Source organism: Galeopterus variegatus, unplaced genomic scaffold (assembly GCF_000696425.1).
Source record: "Galeopterus variegatus unplaced genomic scaffold, G_variegatus-3.0.2 Scaffold863, whole genome shotgun sequence".
Taxonomy (NCBI): Eukaryota; Metazoa; Chordata; class Mammalia; order Dermoptera; family Cynocephalidae; genus Galeopterus; species Galeopterus variegatus.
Genome location: NW_007726974.1, coordinates 69,848 through 84,723, shown reverse-complemented (window position 1 = coordinate 84,723; position 14,876 = coordinate 69,848). Strand labels below are relative to the sequence as shown.

The window sequence follows — 14,876 nt, the reverse complement described above, 5'->3', positions numbered from 1 at the left end:
GCACATGCTGGAGGAAGTGGCGCTGTCTGTACGCGCGGCGCTCGTAGGCTCCTCAACGTGGAGCCATGGGAGGCCTGGAGAAAAAGAAGGTGAGTGGGGAAAACTCCCGGGTGTTCGCGGAGGGTGGGAGACAGAGGCAGTAGAGCCTAGGGTCGGCTCTTTCCCCAGCCTCAGCCCCTCGTGGGTACAGAAACGACGGGAGACAGCCGCGAGAATGGGTCCGAAGATGGGCGAGGAAGGCAAAACTCATCCGGTGAAATCCGGGAAAGAAACCTAGCGTTCTTTCTGTAGAAAGAACTGTGGGCACTGGAGATGGAGACGTAAACTATCAGATATGGTTCCTGCTTCCTCCCAGCTCGCTTCCTAGTGGGGAAGATGGACGTAAAAGTAAACCAAATAAAATGATCAAAGATTGATAAATATGTTGTGAAGGAAGCAAATGAGGGATTCGGGTGGAAATTGTGAAAGGATACATATTTTAGTTAGTGTTGCCTTGGAAATCCTCTTCGATGCATAACATTCAGCTGAAATTTGAACGATCAGAACATCTTGCATGGTTTCTGGGGCCTGGGATTGCTTAGCAAGCAAGCCTGGCAGGGGAAACTAAGTGCAGGCGTCAGTAGGTAGGAAAGGCTTGCAGTGTGCTAGGAATTGAAAGAACATCAGGATGGCGGGCATGTAATAAACCAGGGGATCTAGTGAGGCATCTAGTGAGGTTGGAGTTGGACAGAGACTGTATCATGCAAGGCCTGTAAGCCAAGGTGAAGAGTTTGGATTTTATTCTAAGTGCAGTAGAAATTAACTAAAAGGAGAATAATATGATCAGAGTTTTCCAAGGATTTGTTGCTGTATGGAGAATCACTTTGGTAGCACGAAGAGATTGGGGCGGGGGGAAATGGAGATGAGAAAGATATAGTTGGCTCATATATTTCCTTCAGCTTGAAAATTTTTGTTGCCAGTTTGTTGCAAGCACACTATTCAGTGCGACTAAGCGTCCAGTAAGTACTAGTCATTGGAGCTACAAAGATAGAAGAGGGGAAACTTGCCCTTTAGGTGCAGATGCTGATATGTAAATAAATCATAACAGTTCTTTAAAGCTGGGTTTCTGAACTGTCTTGATATCTTGGGCCAGATAATTCTTTGCTGTGGCTGTTCTGTGCATTTTAGGATGTTTAGCAACATCCCTGATCGTCTATCCACTCGGTGCTGGTAGCGAGGAACAACCAAAAATGTCTCCAGACATTGGTGAATCCCCCCACCCCCCCCCCACATATCTAAGAAGTAAAAGAGCCACTTATCCCCTTAACATTTAAAAGTGTAAGCAGGGTGACAGAGATACGTGTGGGATAGGGAAAAGGAAAACACTTTTAATGAAAACTCAACTTCTTGAGACAGTTTTAATCTCCTCTTTATATCCCCAGGACTTAGCATAGGCCTGATCCCCAATAGACAATTAATGAACGTCTGAAGGAAAGAACAAGTGAAGGGTATGTTTCATGGCTGTACAGTTATTCATAAACATATTCCTTCAGAGGTGGCAAGTTTGTCTCTCTAGAGCTGGCCCTGGCTGTGGAGGCCCCTGCTATGTTACTGCAGAGGAAGAGCTCATTTGGAAAGGGCGTGCTTGGTTAGCATTGCAGGGTGTTTGGTACAGTGCACTGCTCTTTTCTGTTAGGGATACAGACATGTGAGCATGAGACAACAACTTAACACCATAGGCATCTGGGTGGTTTTACAAGACAGTGTGCGTCTTGGGGACAGGTAGAGACCAGGTCTTTTGTCTTTATTGTCCTCATAGTCTCTAGCTTAATGCTTTGAACATGGTAGAGGACCTCTTATTGTCTGCCGAGTTAGTGAACAGGGAAGGGGAGAGACCGTATGGCTTTGAACATGCATTTCAACCAGAGAGATGTATCACCCCCAAGAGAGCAAAAATTGGTTGGAGGGTATCCTAGGTATTACAATGGGTTATGGCCCCCCAATGGACCACATTACATAAACAGATCTTTAGTACATTTGTGGTATTAACATTTCATGGGGCCATGAGGAAGAAAGAGTGATGGGGGTTGGGAGACATCTAAAAAGTCTGGTGGTGTTGAAGAGGTTATAATGGAAGAAGAAAAAAGATTGAGAGCACTGGTCTAGCAGGTAGGCACTCAGGCTCTGGACTCAGACCTGGGTTTGAATCCCAGCCCCGGCTCTTAAAAGCTATATGACTTGGGAAGGTTATTTCACTGAGCCTGTTTCCTCCTGTGGGAAATGGGGGTACAAATGGCACCTACTTCACAGGGTTGTGGAGATAAAATTAAATGAAGTAACGTGTGGAAATCACTAGTTGTAATAGCCAATATCGCGAGCTAGTGGAGGTTACTCCTTTTAGTGTCATTTTGGCACTCAAAAATTTTCAGATTTTGAAACGTTTCGGATTTTGGATGCTCAGTCTATATCAAGTGCTTGGATTCATAGCATCCGCACTGTCCCCAGCATCACGGAGATGTGTGTGTCATCTGTACTGGCAACTGCTAGTACAGCGCAAGAGAGCTCATTCAAGCAGGTCAGCTCCCTCCCTACCACGTTTCCCATCCCAGAAGCATCTTGCAAATTAATCCAGAGTTATAGTTGCCTTTAGAATTAGGAATGTCCAGAGCTTGATGTCAGTCACTGCAATCATTGCTAATGGAGAATCGGTTTTTTTTTCCCTCCCCAAGTATGAACGAGGCTCTGCCACCAACTATATCACCCGAAACAAAGCCCGGAAGAAGCTGCAGCTGAGCCTGGCTGACTTCAGGTGAGGTTGGAGAGGAGTGGAATAGGGAGACCTGGGCAGTGAATTGCACAGTGAAAACTCAGTCACATCCCTGTCTTACCCAAGCTGCCACAAACTATATGGAATTCCAGTATTCTTCCTCCGGTATTCCTCACCTGGACTTACTTTAGTGAGCTGTGCTTTGCCAGGTGTGGTCCCAGGAGAAGCTGGAGGAGAATTGGGTTGTCAGAAAGGGCCAGCTGGGTTGAGCTGGGTCTTTGCCACCCATTCTCTCTCATCTGGCAGAAGAGACCCCTTGTCCTGCAGCTAGTTAAATCCTGATTTTTCTATGAGTTGCCATCTGATCTTCTCAGCTTCATCTGGCTCACTTTTAGTTCTTCAGACATGCCCAGCTCTTTCCAATATCATGGCCGCTGTCCTTCTTCTTAGGATGGTCTTCCCTCTACCTTTTATATGGCTGAAACGTTGATTTCTCAGCAGGGCTTTCCAGGCTCTCCTAGCTGAAAGGGGTACCTGCCTGTTGGCCCCTGTCAATATCCTCTTTGTTTCCTTTCTGGTGCTTGTGACAGTGTGTTATGTGTTTGTTATGTGATCATCAGACTCCCGCAGTAGGATCTAAGCTGTCCAGGGCAGGGGCCCCGTTCCCTGTTCACTGTTGTTTTCCAGGTCCAGCCACTGCCAACTCTCCGTACCTTTACTGGCATAATGAATGGCTTCTGTCTTCCAGGCGGCTGTGCATCCTCAAGGGCATTTATCCCCATGAGCCCAAACACAAGAAGAAGGTTAACAAGGGCTCCACAGCACCACGGACTTTTTACCTCATCAAAGACATCAAGTTTCTCCTCCATGAACCCATCGTCAACAAGTTCCGGGAATACAAGGTGAGGCCTGGGCTCTAGGGTCTAGATGGGTCCCCATCGCAGCTCTGTGACCCACTAATTGTGACCTTGAGCAAGACTGTACAAAGGGAGAGGCAATTCTACCTCAAAGGGATCTCATGAGGATTAACTAAGATTGCATATATGGAAATCATTTACACAGAACCTGGTAAACGATTAGTGTTTACTGTCATACCTTTTCCCTGGTTCTTGCTGAAAAGATTAAATTTTTTGTCCCTGAAGAAGAGATGGTACTGTTTCCCAGGCTCTCCGGAATGTTTTCTTCCTAAAGAAACAGCTCCCATCTGCTTCTATCTGAGATTACTCCCAGGAGGCCAAGCCTTTCATTCCACAAATAGAAATCTTTAAATGCTCAAATACCACAGGGAAAGGAGAAACTATTTATACCAAATGCAAGTAATGGAAAGTAGACTAACTCAAAGTGGACTGCTGCTTTGGAAGCCTTTCTTTGATCAGGAGTAGGGCCCAGCTAAGGCCCATAGTTGGGAGGAGTGGGGCTCCACCTGGTGGCCCACAGGAGTCTGAGCAGCAGCAGATCCTGGCCCTCTTGCCCTCGCCCACTGAAGTGGGTGACTGGACCTGTTTTGCTGTTGGGTTTTGCAGTTACATAAACTCACTACTGCAATGGACGTGGATCCCTGTTGGGAAGTGGCTGCCCCAGAACTCCTATTCACAACCCCAGCAGAGGTGGCCTTTGAACCTCTGAGGAGCACTTGGGGCAGGCCTGAGCAGAAGTACTTGGAGGGAAGAAGTCGCTTGGTTTGGAGGACCTGGCTCCACAACTAGCCTCACTGGCATTTTTCTGGGTGACTTAGTGCCACACACAGACCCACAGCTTGTTTTGTGCCAATGCAGACTGCTTGGGAACAAAGGCAGCCCTTCCTGCCCTAATCTGCAGTAGCAGGTCATTTGGCCACTCTTCTCAGTTGGAAAATGGGGCTGATATGCCCTGCCTTCCTCCCTCATAAATGCAAGCAGTCAGCACATCTGTGAGTGGTTACCCCTGCGTACCATCAAAGGGGCTGCCCCAGTGCAGCTCTGCTCAATAACATAGGTCAGTCCTGGTGCTCTGTGGAGTTGGCTGTTTTGCAGATGCTGGGCTGAGGGGGCTGATCGCCCAGGCAGCAAGCTTTGGGCAGCTTCAGGAGGCACTGAGAGTCCTCCCACCCGGTGTGTCCATCCTTCACGGATGAGGGGTGTGCAGGAGACCTTGGGGCCAGCATCAGCCGTCTCTTCCTCTCTTCCAGATATTTGTCCGGAAGCTCCGAAAGGCCTACGGGAAGAGTGAGTGGAACACTGTGGAGCGTCTGAAGGACAATAAGCCCAGCTACAAACTTGACCACATCATTAAGGAGCGGTGAGTAGGCTGCCCCTAAGAGCACTGCTGTTTGTTCATGCACTGCCGGACTCTGTCCTAGCACCAGGGATATGGTAGGGGACAAGACCAAGACACTGCTCAAAGAGGCTGCATCCTTTTGGAGGAGATCGAAAGCCAAACTGACACATCACTATAACAATCGCGAGTTGCAGTGAACGACATGAGGGATGTAAACAGCGTGAAGGGAACTGGGGGAGGTGACTAGACAGAGGTCTTGGTGCCAACAGACAAGGAAGACATAACCCATCTGGTGACCTGTGACCAGGCCCAGACATGAGTGCTGCTGAGGGAAAGCAGCCCCCACCCTCCTCCTGGCCCACTCTGCATTTTCCATTTCCCATCTTGGACCTCCCGGTAAATTTGCTTTGAACTAAAGGTTCCATCTTCAAAAAGAGTTAGCCACTGGCTTGGTCTACCCTCGTTCACCACAAAATACGGAAGGGGGTCAAGGCTGGGTCTTTGGTGAGCAGCGGGTGTCTTGAGGACCCCTGTCAGAGCTAAGTGGCCACATCCTGGTTAAGTGTTTTCCCCCAGGGCTATTCTCTGGTCTGAGGCTGGCTGTGGGGAAGCTGGTAATGCAGGTCAGGAGGTGGCAATGGCAAAGCCTGGCTCTGGGCTGGCTGACAGGGTGGGGCCAGGAGGTCAGGGTCCCCCTTGGAGCCCAGGTTGAATGAGCATGTGAGCACCGCCCTCCCGGCTACGCAGGTACCCCACATTCATTGATGCCCTGCGGGACCTGGACGATGCCCTGTCCATGTGCTTCCTGTTTTCCACCTTCCCACGGACTGGCAAGTGCCACGTGCAGACCATCCAGCTGTGCCGCCGGCTCACAGTGGAGTTCCTACACTATGTCATCGCTGCCCGTGCCCTGCGCAAGGTGAGCCTAGGCCTACCTGGCGGGGCTCTCCCCACCCCCTTTCCTGTCTCCTGCCACCCCATGGTCTCCACAGTGCTGTCTACCTCCCACCCCCAGGTCTTCTTGTCCATCAAAGGCATTTACTACCAGGCTGAGGTGCTGGGACAGCCCATTGTGTGGATCACGCCCTATGCCTTCTCCCATGACGTGAGTGTACCCATGGGGAGGGGGATTGTGTTGTCCTGTGGAGCCCACACATGCTGGGTTCCTAATTGTTGGCCAGGGGTGGGGTGGGGTGGAGAATGGGTTACAGCATCAGAATTAGAGTGGGAAGCCCCAAGCCAGACCAGCTCCAGCACCTCCCAGCTGAGCGGCCTGGACATGTTCCTTCACCTTTCTGTGCCTTAATTTAGAGTGTGTCCTTCTGAGCCTTGTTGTAAGGATTTAAGGGGAAAAAGTCTTAAAAAGTGCCTGGTACTTGCCCTTAGGGGTGCCAAAAGAGCAGCAAGAACATGCGCAGGAGCCCGCACACCCAGCATCCGTCGCACAGAGCTGCCACCTGGACAGTGGCAGAGCCCAGCCCTGCCCTCAGGCCCACTGGGATCCTTGTCCCCACCCTGCTGCAGGCCCTGCCGGATCTTAGCCAAGCTGCCTGCTTCACTCCTGCTGCTGCTTCCCCTGCCCCGTCCACCCTCAGGGCTGGGTGAGACCCAGTAGCAGCGTACAGGAGAAACACTTAGCCTGCAGCACTACTTATGCCTCTCTCCAAATCCTGGGAGCTCCTGGCAGGATCACTGAGAGAAATCCTGGTGTTGCCTCCCTATGGTGACATTATTGACCTCTAATTCCCCAAAGGGTCTTGGCCAGGCTTGCCGCCTGGCTGCTTCTGTGGGCCTACATTTGGCCCACCTTCCCGCTTGTTCACAGAGTGGGAACGGGACCTTCCGTGAAGGGCACATGCTGCCAGCCTGGGTTTGCTGCTACTGTTATCAGGTGTTCATGGATGAGCCAGGGGTCAGGGCCCCCTGAGCTGCTCCTCATGACCCCAGGCTGGTGGGGGTGTGAGGGCAGGAACCTACCCTGACTGCAGTGCAGCTCCGTGATGCTTGATGGAGTGGCTGCGGTCTGTCTGTGGGTGAGAGGCAGGCTTGGCCTTCAGCAGTATCTGTTCCCACTCCCTGAGGCCAGCGTGGGTGGCCCCAGCCTGTGGCTCTTCCCTCTTCCCCTCCCCGTCCCTCCTCTCCCTTCCTTCTTGCCTTCCTCTCAGGCCCTCTCTCTTTTCTCCTCTCTGATGTCCCACCCCCATGCCACTCAGACAGGTCTTTGTATGTCCTCCTGGGTGGTGAATAGGGCCCTATGGAGGGCCAGCCTCCACACAGCTGGCCTTGGGGGAAGGGAACGGCTGCCCATTCTTCCATCCTCCTTGGCCAGCTTGCTTCTGCTGCTTCCTCTCAGCAGAGAGTGGGATTCAGTACTGGGACATGGTGGAGGCCCTGGCGTGTCCCTCCCCTGAGTAGCCAGTGCTGGGCACACAGCAGTGGGACCCAGCCCAGTCATGGGGGTGAGAAATGGGGTTGGTGCTCATATGTGCCTGCCACGTCTGTCAGGGTACTGGCAGATGGTCGTGGAAGGATGGAGATATGAGCAAGGGAACAGGGCATCTCTTGGCCCCTGAGTCCCCATAGCATAGGTCACTACCTGGTGGCAAGATGGAGAAACAGCTCAGAGTCATGGGCACACCTAGTACCTGTGGGTGATTATTACTGCTTTTGACTTTGCTCAGAACATCCTGTAATCTGTGTTCCAGGGGTCGGCGGGGCTGGGTCTGCCTCCCTGTTTTTAGAGGGCAGTGCAGCTCAAGAGTAGGCGCGCCTTGGTGTAGGTTTCAAATCGTTTCCCTGTTGGGTTTTATTAACTTTTCAAGGTCAAAGATGAGCCTTTCCACATTGCCTGCTTCCTGGGTGTTCAGCTCGTGAGGGTGGCTCTGTGCTTTTGCCCCAAGCAAGTAGATTCTCTACAGCTGTTTCCTAAGAGCTCCTTGGGTGCCTTTCCCAGGCCAGACAAGGGATAGCTGAGTTCTGAGCATCTGTGCCAAGGCTCTCACCGCAGCATGGATGGGCTGAGCCCTGTCTACCCACTGCTCGCAGCTGGGCCCAGCCTTCCCAGGCCACCAGAGTCAGCTGAGGTTTCGTCAGCTCCTCCTCTGGGCCAGGGATGCTGCTGGGCTCCAGGGATGCTACCCTCCTGGCATTCATGGGCTAGCCCTGTAGCAAACGTGAAACATTGTGCGGTCAAGGGTTCAGATCCCTGTACTGGCCAGCCACCAAAACAAATAAAATAAATAAAATGAACAGATTGTGGGATGGGTGATGGAGATGGCATGAGCTCTGATCTGGTTGGGGAAAGTGGTCTCTCCCAGGACAGAAGTCCGAGCCAAGATTTGAAGGAAGAGGTGGAAGCTGGAGCAGGGGACGGGGAGAGCCAGCCAGTCATGGGAGCAGTATGGACCAAAGGCTCCCTTTTCTCACTCCTAGCTCCCCCTTAAAGAGGGCACTGGCCTCCAGGATGCCCCTAACCCTTGGGACTCCCATCTGGAGCCTCACTTGTGCCCAAAATGCCCCTGGGTGGGGACATGCCACGCAGCCCCTTCCCTTGGGGCAGAGCTGTTCTCAAGGAGCTTATAGGCCTTGGGTGGGTCAGACATATTCCCCCCAGCGTGGGTTGTCAATCCCTTCTTTGTCCCATCCCTGCACCCGCACTGCTGATGCTTCGCCTGTCCCCCCCAGCACCCAACAGACGTGGACTACAGGGTCATGGCCACCTTCACTGAGTTCTACACCACCCTGCTGGGCTTTGTCAACTTCCGCCTCTACCAGTCGCTCAACCTCCACTATCCCCCCAAGGTAAGGCCCCAGCCCAGCACCTTTTGCTTACGGTGCAGAGGCCACAGCCCTTCTGTTGACACAGAGGCGAGCAGTTGTGGGTATCCTTCCCTCTGATCTTCCCCTTTCTCTCAGCTCGAGGGTCAGGCCCAAGCAGAGGTGAAGGCCAGTGAGGGCACCTACGCGCTGGACTCTGAGAGCTCTATGGAGGTGAGAGGGGCTTAGGGAGCCCTGCATCTCCCCAATAGGGTGGTCCCTGTCCCAAACACCTCTGGGGTTCTGGACTGGGGGGCGGGGTGGTTATGGCTAGGTGGGTAGTCTCATGGCTTGCCCTTCATACCCAAACCCGTTGGTGACCCAGAATTGTCACTGCTATTCCCCTCCCCCTCCCCAGCCACTCACCCAGACAAAGTCCCCACCTGCAGTCAGGCAGCTCTGCAGCCCTGCTTCTCTCCTGTAGAAACTGGCAGCCCTCAGTGCCAGCCTGGCCCGTGTGGTGGTGCCTGCCGCGGAGGAGGAGGCTGAGGTGGATGAGTTTCCCACTGATGGGGTGAGCACTGTGCTGCTTCTGGCAGGGTAGGGGGCATGAGGCTGGCATCTAGAAGGAAGCTGGAGAGGCAGTCACCTCCAACCCCTGCCCTCCAGTGGAGGTGTGGTGGCCCTGATGGTGCGAGGCTTGGCCCCTTTCTTGGCAGGAGATAGCAACACACGAGGAGGACCGCAGGAAGGAGCTAGAGGCACAGGAAAAGCACAAGAAGCTTTTTGAGGGCCTGAAGTTTTTCCTGAATCGCGAGGTGCCCCGCGAGGCCCTGGCCTTCATCATCAGGTAGGGAGGCCAGAGGGCCGGTTGACAGCACCGGCTCTGCCAAGCTGTGGTCTGGGTCCTGCCCTAGTTGCACCTCAAAACATCAGGGTGGCAGCAGTGTCCGCTTCTTCCCTAACGGTATGTGGAACATGCTCAGCAGAGGGAAAGCTGCTGTCACTGTATTACCAGCCTAGAGCAAAAGGATGGGCAGAGGACAGAAGGTCTCCACTGGGCCAGGTCAGCACAGACAGGAAGATTCTGGGGTAGGGAGGGGGCAGATGTGTCCTAAGAGGGTGAATTTGTGAGCCGGCAGCCAGGGGGTCCCAGGGAGTTAGGTGTCAGGGTAGGCAGCTCATGCCTGGGTACCCTCTCCCTTTGCCTGTAGGAGTTTTGGGGGGGATGTGTCCTGGGACAAGTCTTTGTGCATTGGTGCCACCTATGATGTCATGGACTCCTGCATCACCCACCAGATTGTCGATCGGCCTGGGCAAGAGACCCCCGTCATTGGCAGGTAGGCCCTCAAGGTCCTCTTCTAGATTTTTGAATGTAGAAGTCTGTTTTGAAGGCCCCTGCAAGGCAGTGGGACCTTGGGTTGCCCCCCATGACCTGGCTATGCCCGCTACTCTGCGCCAGGTACTACGTGCAGCCCCAGTGGGTGTTTGACTCTGTGAACGCCCGGCTCCTCCTCCCAGTGGCAGAGTACTTTCCTGGGGTGCAGCTGCCCCCACACCTTTCGCCCTTCGTGTCTGAGAAGGAAGGGGATTACATCCCTCCTGAGAAGCTGAAGCTGCTGGCTCTGCAGCGGGGAGAGGACCCAGGTGAGCAACAGGGGGTTGGGCCAGGCCAGGCAGAGGATGGACAGGCTCCTCTGGGCTGGCCTTGGCCCCTGGGCCTGAGTGGACTATTGCCCTTGGCTACAAAGCTGGCGAGCTCCAGGGAACAGGGCAGCAGGAGCAAAAGCCTTTTGAAGCCACCTTTGGAGTAAGGCCTCATCCTTACTGTGAAGGGAACATTTGCATCCTGCAATCAGGTGTTATTTGGCATTCAGAGTAACTGAGCAGAAGAATGGTCTGGAGTTGTCATCAGTGTTTACATAGGAGTGACAGAGCTCAGGAGTGGGGGCCTTGGAGTTTCCTCTGAAGGCAGCTGGGGCTGTGAGGAGGTACCAGAGCCACAGTTAGGGCAGCCCTGAACTGCCTTTGGAATATCCCCATGGCTGAAGACAGCAGTCAGAGAGGATGGTGCCTGGGGCCTGCTTTCACCCTGCAAGGGAAAGAGCAGGCTCCTAGGGCATTCAGAAATCATCGGCTGTCTATAGGAAACTTGAAGGAAGAGGAGGAAGAGGAGGAGGAGGAAGACAATGAAGGTGATGGTGAGGAAGCGGGAGAAAATGAAGAGGATGACGAAGATGAGGAAGCTGGTTCAGAAAAGGAGGAAGAGGCCCGACTGGCAGCCCTGGAGGAGCAGAGGATGGAGGGGAAGGTACAGGGGAGGCTGGGCTTGGGGTGCAGCCTGGGAAGCAGCTTGGTGCCAGCTCTGGCCCAGAAGGGGGACCTGCACGCATGAGCACCCGCCCTTTGTCCCAGAAGCCCAGGGTGATGGCAGGCACTGTGAGGTTGGAGGACAAGCAGCGGCTGGCCCAGGAGGAGGAGAGTGAGGCCAAGCGCCTGGCCATCATGATGATGAAGAAGCGGGAGAAGTACCTTTACAACAAGATCATGTTTGGCAAGAGGCGGAAAATTCGGGAGGTAGGTCCCACCTTGAGACTCCAGGTTATGGCTGCCAGACTTGGCTGCATAGGCCAGCTGGCCCTCCTTCAGGCAGACTCTGGGTTCCTCCTGGCCTTTTCCTGAGGTTGCCTGCCTGGCCCGGCCCAGCCTTTGGGCCCCCACCAGGCCTTTGTGAGCATCCTGATACCAGGAGCTCTGGCCCACGCTTTCCTCGGGGCTTCTGTCCCCTTCCTGCACCTGGCTGTTCCTGAGTCTGCGGGAGTCTGGGAACAGAGCTGTCCCAGCAGACTCTGGGGCTTTGGGAGGTTTTTTGTTAAGTTTCTCTATTTTGTTTTTCCTTGTTCACAAAGCCACATATGCTCATTAAAGAAAAAAAATCTGTGCACCCCAGAGCTCTGTAATGGAAGGTGTGGACGTGGTTCACTGTCCTGCCCTCAGTTTCCTTAGCCCCCAGGTTTCCCTCGTGCACATAATATGTTATTTGGGGAGCATCATGCTATATATATGTGTGTATATATATAGATTGTTTCAAGGGATAAGTTGTTTTTGTCTTTTTTTTGCATCTGGCTGGTTCTCAGACTTGAGGGGTGATTTTTCATTTAACCATAACATGGACTTCTCTCTGTGACATCACACAATTCATGGCCTGGCCCCTATGAATGGGATTAGATTGCTTTCTAATCTTTGTCATCCTGGGAAAACATGAGCATGTCCCTGTAACCTCCAAATGTTTCTTCAGGCTAAATTCTTAGCATAATCGCCACAGTTTTGAAATAGATGCTGCCAAATGGCCCCAGGAGGGAAGACTCTTGTTATACTCCCCTCCCCCACCCCCCCTCCAGCTCCTGGTGAAGGTTTGAATGGCCCTGGCTTCCCCAAGTAAAGAGGGTAAATGGGGCCGTTGCCAAGGCTCCTTCCAGTTCTGGGAGCATAGGGTACTCTTAACTTGAGATTTAGGGGCCAAGAAAGTAAGAAAGAGTCATGTAAAGGCAAGGGTAGAGCATGTTTCCTCACTCTGTGGTGGGTCAGATCTATTTTCCCCCATGGTAACTTGCCTGTTAGAAGCTCTGCTTCTCAGGGGTAGCCTGAAGCAGTAGAAGGGAGATTCCCCTCCCCCTCACCCCAGCCAATCCCAGCCTGATCATCTCCCCCTTCCTCCTCACAGGCCAACAAACTGGCGGAGAAACGGAAAGCACACGATGAGGCTGTGAGGTGTGAGAAGAAGGCCAAGAAGGCAAGGCCGGTGTGAGTGCCAGTGGCCCCTCGCTAGGCCAAGGCCAGCTCCCGGAAGCTGCGCGTGGCAGAGGCGGGCCAGAGGACCTAAGCTTGGTGACAAACCAGTTGCTTCTGTTCTCGTTCCTTTCCTCCCCCGGCCAGCCCTGGCCCCCTCGTGCTCTCTGGCTGGGCAGGTGGGCAGCCCTGGCCTTCCTTGGATGTAGCTCCCTCCTCCCTGCTCTGCTGGGCAGAAAAGAGGCCTTTGTGCCCAGCCTGATTTTGTGCTTCCAGGAGTCAGTGACATGGGGCACAGGGACCTGACTAGCCCCTCACCTGCTGCCCCTGTTCACCCTGGCTTTCCACAGCTTCCCCCTGCCCCAGGGCTGGACCCATGATTCTCAGGGTGCTGTGATGGGGTGAGGGTGGGGGGAGCACTTGTTAATAAATGGCTGGAGTTTTGCAGCCAATTAGATTCTGTGTTCATGTGCCTTCCTGAGGTTGGAGAAGGGTCACCTAGTGCTCTGTGCTGCAAGCAGGGCCAGCCCTGGGGCTTTACTGAGATGGGCCCAGGCACTGCTCAGAGCTCTCTGGGTATCCGAGGACCCCTCCGGGTCCAGGCATCCCAGAAGGTAGGTGCCAAGGTTCTGGGTGGTTCTGGGCTCAGACTCCGCAGCCCATCTCACCTTGGTTCACATTCCAGCCCAGGTACTTTCCCTCTGAACCTGCTTCCTTGTGTGTAAGTTACGGGTAGAAATTCTGCAGCCTCCTTCAAAGGGATGTGTGGAGGGTTCAGTGATAACTATCTATACACTCACTAGTGTCATGTGTCTAGTAAGTGCTCGGCAAACACCAGCTGAATTTCATTACTTCCTGCTGAAAGTGGGAATGGTAAAAGCCAGTGCCTGAAGGCTCTGCGGAGACCAAGCAGTGCTCCATTCCTGGCTTTCCCCTGTCAGCTCGTGGGCAGAATGCCCAGTGACCCAAAGCGTGGGCACTGCCAGCAACCTGGCTTATGACTTTTTGAGGCCTGCTTACAGCTTCCCCCAGACCTGTCAGTGCCCCTGTGGAGGCCCAGGGGATGTGCCCTTGCCTGGGACTCAGTGCATCATGACAGAACCAAAGTCAGAACCAGAAACCCTGGATGCCCACTCAGCTTCTCTTAGGACAGCCTCCCCAGGGTGCCCCTGGTGGACTGAGTGCTGTCAAGAGCAGGGGTAGGCTGAGGAAGTGTGGGTTTGGAACTAGGCTCCACCTTCGTCAAATCTTGGTGCCTGAGGGCCTTGGCCTTCTGCCTGTTACCTTTTACTGGCTCTAGACAGAAAATGGCAGAGAATGTTTTTGGGGGTAGTGCCTGCAGGCCCAACCTGTGCAGGGGGAAGGCAGGAGCTTGGGCAGGCTCTGCCCTGCAGAGCAGAGAACTCAGGGCCCCCATCTCAGCTGGGCCTTGCTGTGGATGTGGGAGGAGAGGGCTTTGTGCAATGTCCACTCTGGCATGCCAATGGTGGTGGCAGGGGGAAAGGGAAGGGTGCCAACAGAGACAGGATCAGGACCTCTGGAACCACAGCCTGCAGCCCCAGGGAACAACTCTGATCTGCTGGGTTCATGTGCATCCTAGGGCCACAGGGCTGGACAGGAGGCCCATCAGATATGGAAGAATCCACGGCAGCCATACTGATGAGGAATATTCCCCATTCCAGAGTCACCCAGTAATGGTGGGGGCTCTGATGTGGCCCATGTCCCACTGGGTGGCCAGCTTGTTCTATACTGCCTACAGCTGCAGCTGAGAATTCCCGGCTCCAGGCAGGCATTAGTCCCCATCCTTGGACCTAGAAAATGAGATGGGGTGTGGATGGGGCACCTGTACCCCAATGGCCCTACTCTCAGTCCTGAGAGTGCCCTGGGGAAGTGGGATCAGCTGAGACCTCCAAGTGGCAGGGCCGGTTGGAGCTAAGTCCCTTGCCTGAGCTCCCCTCAGGGAACCTGGTGCTACCCCCGACTCCCACAGGTGCCAAAAACGTGTGTCCCCTGCTTGCACTGACTGGAGCAGGAAGCTATACCTTCGATTAGATAGATCCCAAAGGCCCCAGAGCCCCTAAAAAAATTAAGCAACTAGTCCAGCGCCTCCTTTTTACCACAGCTCCGGCTTCCCTCCCCGCCGCCCCCCAAGCCTCAGGCACCCTCGAGTCCCCTCCGGAGCTGGGGGCTCGGCTGAGCCAAAGGGCCGGTGGCGGGACAATGGTCCCGTTGGCGCGTCCGAGACAAACGGGCCTTGTTGGGCCGGCGGCGGGGGCGCGGCAGTGCGCCCCGGCGCGCTGAATGCGGCTTCTGTGCGTCCCGGGCGGGC

At 54.0% G+C, this 14,876-nt stretch overlaps 1 protein-coding gene across 2 annotated transcripts; it reads left to right on the top strand.

Annotated features, from left to right (window-relative positions):
* Window positions 1–13,004, top strand: PES1 (pescadillo ribosomal biogenesis factor 1). 2 transcript variants are annotated; one of them, XM_008572995.1, is made up of 15 exons: window positions 1–89; window positions 2,709–2,788; window positions 3,495–3,648; window positions 4,914–5,023; window positions 5,750–5,921; window positions 6,018–6,107; window positions 8,687–8,803; window positions 8,918–8,992; window positions 9,243–9,332; window positions 9,478–9,608; window positions 9,973–10,098; window positions 10,221–10,405; window positions 10,906–11,069; window positions 11,174–11,335; window positions 12,483–13,004. In XM_008572995.1, exons 1-15 carry the CDS (start codon window positions 66–68, stop codon window positions 12,564–12,566), a joined length of 1,764 nt encoding a protein of 587 aa, XP_008571217.1. In that variant the 5' UTR covers window positions 1–65; the 3' UTR covers window positions 12,567–13,004. The 2 variants fall into 2 exon arrangements, with proteins under 2 accessions (XP_008571217.1, XP_008571216.1); XM_008572994.1 differs by lacking the exon at window positions 1–89 and having other exon boundaries at window positions 2,436–2,788; window positions 11,177–11,335.
* The last annotated feature ends 1,872 nt before the right edge of the window (window positions 13,005–14,876 follow it).